This window comes from Macrobrachium nipponense, chromosome 9 (genome assembly GCF_015104395.2).
Source record: "Macrobrachium nipponense isolate FS-2020 chromosome 9, ASM1510439v2, whole genome shotgun sequence".
In the NCBI taxonomy this organism is placed as follows: domain Eukaryota; kingdom Metazoa; phylum Arthropoda; class Malacostraca; order Decapoda; family Palaemonidae; genus Macrobrachium; species Macrobrachium nipponense.
In genome coordinates, this window is record NC_061110.1 from 83,813,721 (window position 1) to 83,828,610 (window position 14,890).

The 14,890-nt window shown below is 34.5% G+C and overlaps 2 protein-coding genes across 5 annotated transcripts in view; both read left to right on the forward strand.

The window, feature by feature from the left end:
- Positions 1-8,864, forward strand: part of LOC135218457 (uncharacterized histidine-rich protein DDB_G0274557-like) — a 9,194-nt gene extending 330 nt beyond the window's left edge. Inside the window, exons 1-2 of one of the 2 annotated variants that reach the window (XM_064254769.1) lie at positions 7,916-7,963; positions 8,419-8,864. In XM_064254769.1, the coding sequence (XP_064110839.1) occupies positions 7,952-7,963; positions 8,419-8,751 (345 nt within the window). In that variant the 5' untranslated portion in view covers positions 7,916-7,951 and the 3' untranslated portion in view covers positions 8,752-8,864. Of the gene's footprint in view, positions 1-7,915; positions 7,964-8,418 lie in introns of those variants that run through there. The other variant, XM_064254770.1, reaches the window with a different exon arrangement.
- Positions 1-14,890, forward strand: part of LOC135218270 (uncharacterized histidine-rich protein DDB_G0274557-like) — a 60,881-nt gene that overhangs the window by 5,216 nt on the left and 40,775 nt on the right. The window contains exons 1-2 of one of the 3 annotated variants that reach the window (XM_064254445.1): positions 12,036-12,086; positions 12,631-13,098. In XM_064254445.1, the coding sequence (XP_064110515.1) occupies positions 12,075-12,086; positions 12,631-12,984 (366 nt within the window). In that variant the 5' untranslated portion in view covers positions 12,036-12,074 and the 3' untranslated portion in view covers positions 12,985-13,098. Of the gene's footprint in view, positions 1-12,035; positions 12,087-12,630; positions 13,099-14,890 lie in introns of those variants that run through there. The other 2 variants (XM_064254446.1, XM_064254447.1) reach the window with 2 other exon arrangements.

The window sequence follows — 14,890 nt, forward strand, 5'->3', positions numbered from 1 at the left end:
TATATCACCACTTTGGCCATGAAATAGTAAAAGAAATAGTTATTAGTTTAATATTACCTTTTGAAGTATCTCTTGCTCACTATTACATATTAGTATATGGAAATCTTTATTACTACCTCTTCAATTTGAAAGAAGCCTTTCTAAGTGCTTACATAATTTCCAGGTAATTGTGCTGCTGGCGGCTTCTGCTTGCGCTGCTGCAATGAAAAGCGAGGATGCAGAGCCAGACCATGGGTATCGCAACTACTACCCTTACTACCCAAGACCCTATGGTTACAATCACTACTCTCACAAGAGATCTGCCGAGCCTGAAGCAGAGGCTAAGGCTTCCCCCTCCAATGGATACTACCCTGTCTACCATTCTCATCCTCACCATCACGGAAAGAGGTCTGCCGATCCTTACGCTTATGCTGAGCCTTACCCTTATCCTTACCCTTACGCAGAACCTTCCAATAACTATGGCTACTATGGCTATCCTGGCCCATACTACGGTTAAGGAGAACTTGACTGCTGGTCTCAGTGGAGCATAAATATGGATTTTCTGTTGTTGCTGATTCCGAAGTGTTTCATGTAAAGACAAACAATTGAATTAAAATGCAGCAAAATCTATTTGGTTTTTATTTCAATGCTTTTTATATTAAGTTTTATAACTGATTGTCTTGCTTTCCTATTTTACTGTAATGTTTGCAGTGACGGTGACTCACCCGGTGAGGTTTGTTGCCTTGCATTTATTATAATATTACAATGATTGACATGACATTACATTAATATATTTATCATGTGCATTCACAAAGCATTGGAAGATCCCATACAAAACAGGAGAATGACCTTATTATTTATGTGTTGGTGAGGGACAACATTTTAACTAAATAAGAGACCTCGATAACTCAGGTCAAGATCTCAGTAACATTAACATCTAAGAAGGGTCAGTAGCAGATTATGTCAACCTGCCTAGAAATAAAAGGAAAATGAACTATCGTTGGTATTATGAGAAAAAAGTTTGTAAATTTGCAACATACGTAGTAACACACACACACACACATACACACACACACACACACACACACACACACACACATATATATAATATAATATATATATATATATATATATATATATATATATATATATATATATATATATAACCACTCAAGCTACAAATGTCCTTTAATATCTAAATTCACTCTACCTCCCAAATGATATATTTTCATATATGTACCAGAGGGGAATTTTTTATTTGATAATAATTTCGTCCCCCCATGGATCGAACCACCATCAAAGTGGACGGGGACGAAATCAGGACAGTCAGTGACGCTATCCAATCAGCCAACAGAGACGCTATAAGTTCATAACGATTCTGACCTTACAAATCACCCTCGAACTCGGTGCTTTCGTAATTAGAATCGATATGAAACCCCGTCTACCATGTCAGCCAATTCGAGCGTTTGACAGCACGTAGCCTTTTGTTATGAATAATTTATCATATCGAACCGTGATTCATTTATATATCATTCAAGCTACAAATGTCCATTAATATCTAAATTCACTCTACCTCCCAAATGATATATTTTCATATATGTACCGAAGGGAAATTTTGATTGGATAGCGTCACTGACTGTCCTGATTTCGTCCCCGTCCACTTGGATGGTGGTTTGATCCATGGGGGGACGAAATTATTATCAACTAAAAAAGAAAAAATTCCCCTTCGGTACATATATGAAATATATAATTTGGGAGGTAGAGAGAATTTAGATATTAAAGGACATTTGTAGCTTGATGATATATAAATGAATCACGGTTCGATGTGATAATTATTCATAACAAAATGCTACGTGCCGTCAAACGCTCGAATTGGCTAACATGGTAGACGGGGTTTCATATCGATACTAATTACGAAAGCACCGAGTTCGAGGGTGATTTGTAAGGTCAGAATCGATTATGAACTTATAGCGTCTCTGTTGGCTGATGGATAGCGTCACTGACTGTCTGATTTCGTCCCCGTCCACTTGGACGGTGGTTCGATCCCTGGGGGGACGAAATTATTATCAACTAAAAAATTCCCCTTCGTACATATATGAAAAGATATCATTTGGGAGGTAGAGTGAATTTTAAGATATTAAAGGACATTTGTAGCTTGAAATTATATATAAATTGAATCACGGTTTTCGATGTGATAATTATTCATAACAAAAGGCTACGTGCTGTAAACGCTCGAATTGGCTAACATGGTAGAAACGGGGTTTTCATATCGATTCTAATTCGAAAGCACCGAGTTCGGAGGTGATTGTAAGGTCAGAATCGATATGAACTTATAAAGCGTCTCTGTTGGCTGATGAAATAGCGTCACTGACTGTCCTGATTTCGTCCCCGTCCACTTGGACGGTGGTTCGATCCCATGGGGGACGAAATTATTATCAACTAAAAAATTCCCCTTCGTACATTTATGAAAATTATATCAATTTGGGAGGTAGAGTGAATTTTAGATATTAAAGGACATTTGTAAGCTTGAATGATATATAAATGAATCGCTGTTCGAATGTGATACTTATTCATAACAAAGGCTAGGCTGGTGCTGTCAAACGCTCGAATTGGCTAACATGGAAGACGGGGTTTCATGTCGATTCTAATTACGAAAGCACCAAGTTCGTGGGTGATTTGTAAGGTCAGAATCGATATGAACTTATAGCGTCTCTGTTGGCTGATTGGATAGCGTCACTGACTGTCCTGATTTCGTCCCCGTCCCCGGCCACTTGGACGGTGGTTCGATCCCATGGGGGACGAAATTATTATCAAACTAAAAAATTCCCCTTCGGTACATATATGAAAATATATCATTTGGGAGGTAGAAGTGATTTAGATATTAAAGGACATTTGTAGCTTGAATGATATATAAATGATCACGGTTCGATGTGATAATTATTCATAACAAAAGGCTACGTGCTGTCAAACGCTCGAATTGCTAACATGGTAGAACGGGGTTTTTCATATCGATTCTAAGGGGGGAATTACGAAAGCACCGATTCGAGGGTGAATTGTAAGGTCAGAATCGATATGAACTTATAGCGTCTCTGTTGGCTGATTGGATAGCGTCACTGACTGTCCTGAGGGTTTTCATCCCCGTCCACTTGGACGGTGGTTTGATTCCATGGGGGGACGAAATTATTATCAACTAAAAAATTCCCCTTTTCGGTACATTTATGAAAATATATCATTTGGGAGGTAGAGTGAATTTAGATATTAAAGGACATTTGTAGCTTGAATGATATATAAATGAATCGCTGTTCGATGTGATAATTATTCATAACAAAAGGCTACATGCTGTCAAGCGCTCGAATTGGCTAACATGGAAGACGGGGTTTCATGTCGATTCTAATTACGAAAGCACCAAGTTCGTGGGTGATTTGTAAGGTCAGAATCGATATGAACTTATAGCGTCTCTGTTGGCTGATTGGATAGCGTCACTGACTGTCCTGATTTCGTCCCCGTCCACTTGGACGGTGGTTCGATCCCATGGGGGACGAAATTATTATCAACTAAAAAATTCCCCTTCGGTACATATATGAAAATATATCATTTGGGAGGTAGAGTGAATTTTGATATTAAAGGACATTTGTAGCTTGAATGATATATAAATGAATCACGGTTCGATGTGATAATTATTCATAACAAAAGGCTACGTGCTGTCAAACGCTCGAATTGGCTAACATGGTAGACGGGGTTTCATATCGATTCTAATTACGAAAGCACCGAGTTCGAGGGTGAATTGTAAGGTCAGAATCGATATGAACTTATAGCTGTCTCTGTGGCTGATTGGAATAGCGTCCACTGACTGTCCTGATTTCGCCTCCCCGTCCACTTGGACGGTGGTTTGGATCCCATGGGGGACGAAATTATTATCAACAAAACAAAAAATTCCCCTTCGGTACATTTATGAAAATATATCATTTGGGAGGTAGAGTGAATTTAGATATTAAAGGACATTTGTAGCTTGAATGATATATAAATGAATCGCTGTTCGATGTGATAATTATTCATAACAAAAGGCTACATGCTGTCAAACGCTCGAATTGGCTAACATGGCAGATGGGGTTTCATTTCGATTCTAATTACGAAAGCACCAAGTTCGTGGGTGATTTGTAAGGCCAGAATCGATATGAACTTATAGCGTCTCTGTTGGCTGATTGGATAGCGTCACTGACTGTCCTGATTTCGTCCCCGTCCACTTGGACGGTGGTTCGATCCCATGGGGGGACGAAATTATTATCAACTAAAAAATTCCCCTACGGTACATATATGAAAATATATCATTTGGGAGGTAAAGAGTGAATTTAGATATTAAAAGGACATTTGTAGCTTGAATGATAATAAATGAATCGCTGTTCGATGTGATAATTATTCATAACAAAAGGCTACGTGCTGTCAAACGCTCGAATTGGCTAACATGGTAGACGGGGTTTCATATCGATTCTAATTACGAAAGCACCGAGTTCGAGGGTGATTTGTAAGGTCAGAATCGATATGAACTTATAGCGTCTCTGTTGGCTGATTGGATAGCGTCACTGACTGTCCTGATTTCGTCCCCGTCCACTTGGACGGTGGTTCGATCCCATGGGGGGACGAAATTATTATCAACTAAAAAATTCCCCTTCGGTACATATATGAAAATATATCATTTGGGAGGTAGAGTGAATTTAGATATTAAAGGACATTTGTAGCTTGAATGATATATAAATGAATCACGGTTCGATGTGATAATTATTCATATATATATATATAACAGCATAGCGAACCCTAACACAAACCAATAAGACAAGGGCCATAGTCTACTATAAAAGATACGTTTCAGCACATCCTTAGTTTATGCTACAATCAAAGTATTAAATACATCATTCATTAAGATTTAGTTACACATAAAAATCCTAACTACGCACAAAATCTCAAGTAGAAAGGGGAAAGATAAAAAAATTTAACAACCAATTCGATAGCAGAGAAATGAAGGGATGACAGCGAAACGGCCACACACGCCCAAAGAAACTAATGCCAGAGAGAGAGAGAGAGAGAGAGAGAGAGAGAGAGAGAGAGAGAGGTATTTACATTCAAAGCGGGAAAGAGGTGGTTTATATACAACGACTCAAAAAAGTAATCCAATATGCAGTTTTACTCGTCGTGCCTATAATGGAAAATTGGCTCTTTTCGATGGGAATTTTGCATTTTGATGAGTGTATTCTGATATTCGAAAATTCCGGTCTCGAAATCCTAGATCCTGTTATATACCTTAATCCCAAGTGGTTCTGATAGCGGACCTGCAGTAACTTTCGCGAGGAACCAACGTAACTTCCAAGACATCTTGGGTACTCATATTTGTATTCAACGTTTAACCTCATGAAGTCCTGCCGTTAATCATTAAAATGAAAAAAGCCACTGGTATTTTCGGATTCATAAGAATAAGATTGAGCTTGAGGAAACCAAATTCGCTCTAAATGATTTTCACCATCCTGAGTCGTAATCTATGTGAGTGAAAAAGAGGTATCGTAGTAAGCATGGAAAGTTTGAGAACATTAAAATTCAACACTGGTATGACGGTTCTAGACAACTCTATATGCAAGTCCTTTTGGAAAAAGGTTTTTTGAAAAATAATATACTAAAAGCGCTATTTCATGATGGAGGGCAGTCCAATCTGATTTAAATTTTAGGAAACGTCAGTGAAGAGATATCGTAAAGCCCCTTGAAGCGGTTTTGTGGCTTTAAGAGAAGACCTCTCCAGTGGCCGTTTTTATTGCTGAGAGATAAATTAAATAAACAGATAGGCAATTTTAGCTAGAGTTATGAACAAGGCGAATCCAGTATTTTCTTAAGAAGGCATGCTGTTTAGTGGCTACATCTAAGGAGAATTTCTAAAAAAAAAAAAAAAAATGGTGTTTATTTTTAAGTATACAAGCTCTTTTAATATCACTGAATTATCATATATGGTTAGAATGTTATTTTTTTTTTTTTTACTACGTTTTACGTTTTATTTCATCTTTTTGAATATATATGTGTGACTAAGACACAGCGTTGAAGATAAATCGTTCAAAATAATGGTAGCTCATAAATTGTGAAACAAAAAGAGAGCTCTTTGATGTTTATCAGTTTGAAGTGACATATGGAGTCATGAGCCCTGAGAACATGACAAAAAATAAGACCGTAGAAATTTTTTTTTTTGAGAAACTCAAAGGTCGTTGCTTATTTTGATGTTCCGCTATCTAATCAAAGTTAGCACTACTTTGTTTGCTTTTGTTTGCTATGAAAAACAGCCAGAACAGTCATCGATAATGAAATTATGCTAAAGGTGTTATCCAACCTCCAGCTTATTCAGGACACGTGCAATATATTTTCCTCACGCATAAGTTATAAATTTTATATTTCAAACTTAGGTAAATTAAAGGATGCTAAAATGTACAGACAAATGGAGCCTTATTTTACCAACGAAAATTAAAATAAATACGTTATATTTTATTAGAAATAATTTTTTTGAACTGATTAACATACACATTATTCATTTTCTACATTCTCTCTCTAAAGAATAAATCATTAATATACTATCCTAAAATTCCGGTATCTTTCCTAACATCCAGCAAGAACAACAACAACAAAATATTTTGTAAGTTTACTCCCCGAGCAAGCGAAAATGAAGATTGTTTTGCAAATGTAGTTGATTAAATTATTTACAAACTCTGAAGAACAAGTAAATATATAGAGAGATAGTTAGATAGATCCACTTAAAACATGTTATGTACTCTCCGTAATTAAATAAATATTGTAAATTGATCATCAACAAAAGATTTGGAGATGTAGTCGGTTTTTAAAAGTAAAATCTTCACTATGAATAAATGGTTTGACTGACCACGGCTTAAATTATATACACATAAAGACTGTGTGTCTATCTGTGTGTATATGACTTTGGGTATAAGTATTATTATATTCCTCACTTAGATGAATTAAAACGTGCTGAAGTCTATGGATAAATGGACCCTTGTTTTGCCAATGAAGATTAAAATAAATACGTTATATGTGTTTAGAAATAATTCTTCTGTAATTTTTATTATGCACATTATTTATCTTTTACATTTTCACTCTAATAAATAAACCATGAATTCCTGTATCTTTAACTCAATGCGAACTTTCTTTTTCAGACCTTATCAGGCTCTTCTATAGACCTTTCCTACCCCCAGCAAGAAAAAAGAACAACAACGAAGTGGTATGTAGGCTTACTCCCAAAGTAAGCGAAAATGAAGACCGTTTTGCAAAATTAGAAGATTAAATTATTTCCAAACACTGAAGAACATGTAAATATGTATAGAGAGATAATTAGATAGATCCACTTAAAACAGGTTTTGTACGCTCCGTAATTAAATTATTATTAACTGATCATCAACCAAAGATCTGGAGATGCTGTAAGGTTTTACAAGTGAAATCTTAGCTATGAATAAATGGTTCGACTGACCACTGATATTACTTTATATGTACCGATATATGTATCCATAAGGACAGTGTGTGTCTGTTCGTGTGTATATGACTTTCGGTATAAGTATAAATAAATAAATATATACACATACATGTATATATGCATATATATAATTCTATATATATACATATACAATATTTATGTAATCTGTCTCAAAGATAAATAAAATAGTGTTTTTCTTCTAACACTTTACAATTCCACTTCTTTTTTCATTCCATTCTTAAACATCAGCAACTCATATTCATATAATATCGCTCAAGTCATCTCAACAATTATCAAAATGACGATATAAAAAAAAATGCCAACCAAAATTCTGGTTTCCTTTCGCAATGTCACAAGACTTAACGAAGGTCTTCTCCGGAAAGAATCGACTATAAAAGCAAGAGGCCGACATCCACCGGCAGACACTCACTCACAAGTGGCCACGGTGAACACCCATGAGCAACAATGAAGTTCCTGGTCAGTATGTCAAAAAGAGTTATAATTACTTGTATATTTTCTAGTTTGTAATATAATAGATTTAAGTAGGCACAACATTATTTACCAGGAAGTTTGTTTAGGTCTTTAATCACAGTAAAAACATTTGCGATATTCTAAATATTGCTTGATTTTTATTATTGAGTTACTAGGAAATGAGTACTTTCTGGCTCCTTTATATATGGAAGCTTTTTAGATTATGTCCATAATAAAGTCATATAGTTTACTTTCAAACATTTTCTTATTAAAGCCAAATGTTTGAAGTTGATGATAATATATCCCCACTTTAGCCATAAAATACTATAAGAAATAGCTACTAGTTTATTTTACTCTTTGAAGAATCTCTTGCTCACTATTACATATTAGTGTATGGAAATCTTTATACTACTCTCTTCATTTTTAAAGAGGATTTTCAAAGTGCTTTACAAAATATCCAGGTAATTGTGCTGCTGGCGGTTTCTGCTTGCGCTGCTGCAATTGAAAAGCGAGATGCAGAGCCAGACCATGGGTATCACAACTACTACCCTTACTACCCAAGACCCTATGGTTACAATCATTACCCTCACAAGAGATCTGCCGAGCCAGAACCAGAGGCTGAGGCTTCCCCCTCCAATGGATACTACCCTGTCTACCATTCTTATCCTCACCATCACGGAAAGAGGTCTGCCGATCCTTACGCTTATGCTGAGCCTTACCCTTATCCTTACCCTTACGCAGAACCTTCCAATAACTATGGGTACTATGGCTATCCTGGCCCATACTATGGTTAAGGAGAACTTGACTGCTGGTCTCAGTGGAGCATAAATATGGATTTTCTGTTGTTGCTGATTCCGAAGTGTTTCATGTAAAGACAAACGATTGAATTAAAATACAGCAAAATCTATTTGGTTTTTATTTCAATGCTTTTTATATTGAGTTTTATAACTGATTGTCTTGCTTTCCTATTTTACTGTAGTGTTTGCAGTGACGGTGACTCATCCTGTGAGGTTTGTTGCCTTTCATTTATGATAATATTACAATGATTGACAAGACATTACTTTGGAAGATCTCATACCAAACAGGAGAATGACCTTATTTTTTATGTGTTGGTGAGGGACAACATTTTAACTAAATATGAGACCTCGATAACTCAGGTCAAGATCTCAGTAACATTAACATCTTAGAAAAGGTCAGTAGCAGATTATGTCAACCTGCCTAGAAATAAAAGGAAAATAAACTATCGTTGGGGTTATGCGAAAAAAGTTTGTAAATTTGCAACATACGTAGTAACACACACACACACACACACACACACACACAGATATATATTATATATATATAATATATATATATATATATATATATATATATATATATATATATATATATTATATATATATATATAACAGCATAGCGAACCTTAACACAAACCAATAAGACAAGGGCCATAGTCTACTATAAAAGATACGTTTCATGCTGATGTCAGTACATCCTTAGTTTATGCTACAATCAAAGTATTAAATACATCATTCATTAAGATTTAGTTACACATAAAAATCCTAACTACCACAAAATCTCAAGTAGAAAGGGGAAAGATAAAAAAATCTAACAACCAATTCGACAGCAGAGAAATGAAGGGATGACAGCGAAACGGCCACACACGCCCAAAGAAACTCATGCCAGAGAGAGAGAGAGAGAGAGAGAAGAGAGAGATGAGAAGAGAGAGAGAGAGGAGGATTTACATTCAAAGCGGGAAAGAGGTGCTTTATATACAACGACCAAAAAGTAGTCCAATATGCAGTTTTGCTCGTCGTGCCTATAATGGAAAATTGGCTCTTTTCGATGGAATTTTGAATTTTGATGAGTGATTCTGATATCGAAAATTCCGGGCTCGAAATCCTAGATCCTGTTATATAGCTTAATCCCAAGTGGTTCTGATAGCGGACCTGCAGAAACCTTCGCGAGGAACCAACGGAACTTCCAAGACATCTTGGGTACTCATATTTGTATTCAATGTTTGACCTCATGAAGTCCTGCCGTTAATCATTAAAATGAAAAAAAAGCCACTGGTCTTTGCGGATTCATAAGAATAAGATTGAGCTTGAGGAAGCCAAATTCGCTCTAAATGATTTTCACCATCCTGAGTTGTAATCTATGTGAGTTGAAAAAATGAGGTTATCGTTAGTAACATGGAAAGTTTGGGAACATTAAAATTTAACACTGGTAAGACGGTTCTAGACAACTCTATATACAAGTCCTTTTGGAAAAAGGTTTTTTGAAAAATAATATACTAAAAACTCTATTTCATGATGGAAGGCAGTCCAATCTGATGTAAATTTTAGGAAACGTCAGTGAAGAGGTATCGTGAAGCCCCTTGAAGCGGTTTCGTGCTTTTAAGAGGAGGTCTCTCCAGTGGGTCGTTTTTTTTTTATTGCTGAGAGATAAATTAAATAAACAGATAAGCAATTTTAGCTAGAGTTATGAACAAGGCGAATCCAGTATTTTCTTAAGAAGGCATGCTGCTTAGTGGCTACATCCAAGGAGAATTTCTAAAAAAAAAAATGGTGTTTATTTTCAAGTATAGAAGCTATTTTAATATCACTGAATTATCATATATGGTTAGAATGTTTTTTTTTTCTTACTACGATTTACGTTTTATTTCATCTTTTTGAATATATATTGTGTGACTAAGACAGTGTTGAAGATAAATCGTTCAAAATAATGGTAGTTTGTAGATTGTGAAACTAAAAGAGAGCTCTTTGATGTTTATCAGTTTGAAATGACATATGGAGTCATGAACCCTGAGAACATGACAAAAATAAACCCTAATTTTTTTTTTTTTTTTGAGGAACTCAAAGGTCACTGGTTATTTTGATGTTCTGCTATCTAATCAAAGTTAGCACTACTTTGTTTGCTTTAGTTTGCTATGGAAAACAGCCAGAACAGTCACCGATAATGAAATTATGCTAAACAAGGTGTTATCTAACCGCCAGCTTATTCAGGACACGTGCAAGATATTTTCCTCACGCATAAGTTATAAACATTATATTTCAAACTTAGGAAAATTTAAACGAGCTAAAATGTACAGACAAATGGAGCCTTGTTTTACTAACGAAAATTAAAATAAATACGTTATATTTTATTAGAAATAATTTTTTTGAACTGATTAACATACACATTATTCCTTTTCTACATCCTCTCTGTAAAGAATAAATTATTAATATACTATCCTAAAATTCCTGTATATTTCCTAACATCCAGCAAGAACAACATCAATAACAACAACAACAAAATATTTTGTAGGCTTACTCCCCGAGTAAGCGAAAATGAAGATTGTTTTGTAAATGTAGTTGATTAAATTATTTACAAACTCTGAAGAACAAGTAAATATATAGTGAGATAGTTAGATAGATCCACTTAAAACATGTTATGTACTCTCCGTAATTAAATAAATATTGTAAATTGATTATTAACAAAAGATTTGGAGATGTCGGTTTTTAAAAGTAAAATCTTCGCTATGAATAAATGGTTTGCCTGACCACGGCATAAATTATATACCCATAAAGACTGTGTGTCTATCTGTGTGTATATGACTTTGGGTATAAGTATAATTATAAGTAAATATATGTATGCACCCACGGTATGTTTATATATATATATATATATATATATATATATATATATATATATATATATATATATATACACACACACCACACACACACACACACACACACACACACACACATATATATATATATATATATATATATATATATATATATATATATTTAATCTAATATATAAGTAATTTGCCTCTAATATAAACTAAATAGTGTTTGTCTTCTACTTTATAATTTTATCATTATTTTATTCATTAAACATCAACTACTCATATTCCATAAAGTACTATTGCTTAAGTCATCTAAATCATTATCGATATGACAATATGAAGACAACATCGGGACTAAAATTCTAGGGTTCCTTTTCGGCAATGTCACAAGACTTAACGAAGGTCTTTTCGGAAAGAAGCGACTATAAAAGCAAGGTTCCGCCCTCCTCGTACGGCAGACACTCACTCACAAGTGGCCACGGTGAACACCCACGAGCAACAATGAAGTTCCTGGTCAGTATATCAAAGAGAGATATAGTTACTTGTAAATTTTCTCGTGTCTAATAACCATAGATCAGAGCAAGCACAACATTATTTACCAGGAAGTTTGTTTGGGTCTTTTATGACAAACGGCACATTTGCAGTCGTCTAAATACTGCTTGCTACCCGTCAAAGTGCTGACGATTTATCACGGGAAATTATAGGCTTGTTATATTGCTACTAATTTTCTACTTATTGGCTATGAGGTGAAAAGTTCAAATGACATTTATCTCGTAAATAAGAAAATTTCAAAAGAACTTCAAATATGTACTTTCTAGTTTCCTTTATATACCAAAGCTTTTGAGATTATGTGCATAATAAAGTCATTTAACTTACTTTCAAACATTATCTTATAAGAGCTAAGTGTTCGACGTTGATGATAATAATATAATGTCCCCACTTTAGCCATATAATAGTTAAAGAAATAGTTATTAGTTTATTTCACCTTTTGAAGTATCCCTTGCTCACTATTACAAATTAGTATATGCAATTTTTATACTACCCCCTACATTTCCAGGTAATTGTGCTGGTGGCGGCTTCTGCTTGCGCTGCTGCAATTGAAAAGCGAGATGCAGAGCCAGACCATGGGTATCGGAGCTACTACCCTTACTACCCAAGACCCTATGGTTACAATCACTACCCTCACAAGAGATCAGCCGAGCCAGAACCAGAGGCTGAGGCTTCCCCCTCCAATGGATACTACCCTGTCTACCATTCTTATCCTCACCATCACGGAAAGAGGTCTGCCGATCCTTACGCTTATGCTGAGCCTTACCCTTATCCTTACCCTTACGCAGAACCTTCCAATAACTATGGCTACTATGGCTATCCTGGCCTATACTATAGCTACCCTTCCTATTACTCAGGTTAAGGAGAACTTGACTGCTGGTCTCAGTGGAGCATAAATGTGGATTTTCTGTTGTTGCTGATTCAGAAGTGTTTCATGTAAAGACAAATGATTGAATTAAAATACTGTACATTATAATTGGTTTTTATTTCAATGCTTTTTATATTGAATTTTATCATTAATTATCTTGCTTTCCTATTTTACTGTAATGTTTGCATTGACGGTGGCTCACCTGATGAGGTTTGTTGCCTTGCATTTATGATAATATTGCAATGATTGATATGAAATTGAATAAATCTATCTCTCATGTGTATTTAAAATGCGGAGAACCTTCTTCGCCAAGGGTGAAAAACATCTGAGGTCAGATGCGTTAATTGGGGGCAATATTTTAACTGAATAAAAAACCTAGGAAAATCTGGTTTTTTATTCAGTAGGTTTTTAAAAGTGAAATATGAATAAATGGTTCGACTGATCACGGCTTAAATTAAGTACCCTAAAGACTGTATGTGTCTATTCGTCTGTATATTATTCTGGGCATAAGTGAATAAGTAATTGCACGTGCTTGTTTACACACACAGATATATATATATATATATATATATATATATAATATATATATATATATATATATATACACATACGATGAGATGATTATTTTCAACAGTTTATTCCGACGTTTCCTAAACATCATATTTAAAATATGAGATTTTTACCAAAAAATAAATAACATAAATCGTATAGTGTGACATAAAATAAAATAAAAGTCAGTTAACAGGCAAAAGGAGAGGAAAATACTAAAATGTACAATACACAGAAAAATAGTATTGTGCAATTTAGCTTGTTGTTTTTCTGAGTATCTTGGATTTTAGTATCTTACTTGTCTTCAGACCTTTAACTTGCCTTATTTTATTTTATGTCAAAGTTTACAATATGTTTTCTATTTTTTTTTTTTTTGGGTAGAAATCCCAGAAGATGTACATATGATTTATGTAACGGTGGAATAAACTGTTGAAAATAGTCATCACATCATATTCCTGGTCTGACCTTCCATGCAATATATATATGCATATATATTATGTATATATTTATATATGCCTCAAAGATAAACAAAATAGTGCTTTTCTTCTAATACTTTACAATTTTAATTTTTCTTTATTTCATTGATTAAACATCAGAAACTCATATTTTATAATATCACTCAAGTCATCTCAAAGATTATCGATATGATGATATGAAGAGAACATCGGGACGAAAATTCTGGTTTCCTTTCGTAATGCCGCAAGACTTAACGAAGGTCTTCTCCGGAAAGAAGCGACTATAAAAGCAAGAGGCCGACTTGCATCGGCAGACATTCTGCCACAAGTGAACACCCACGTGCAACAATGAAGTTCTGGTCAGTATATCAAAGAGAGATATAGTTACTTGTAAATTTTCTAGTTTCTAATATAATAGATCTGAGCAAGCACATTATTTACCAGGATGTTTGGTTGGGTCTTTAATGACAAATGACACATTTCAAGTCTTCTAAATATTGTTTGCTTCCCGTCAAAGTGCTGACGATTTATGACGGGAAATTATTTCTTTGCTATATAGCTATTGATTTTTTTTACTGATTGACTATGAGGTGAAAAGTATAAATGTCATTTATCCCTTAAAATACAAAATTTCCAACAAATTTCAAATTGGTACTTTCTGGTTTCCCTTATATATCAAAGCTTTTAAGATTATATTCATAATAAAGTGATTTAACTTACGTTCAAACAATCACTTATTAAAACCAAATGTTTGAATTTGATGATAATATATCCCCACTTTATCAATAAAATAGTAAAAGAAATAGCTAAAATTTATTTTACTCTTTGAAGTGTCTCTTGCTCACTATTACATATTAGTATATGGAAATCTTTATACTACCCTCTTCAATTTGAAA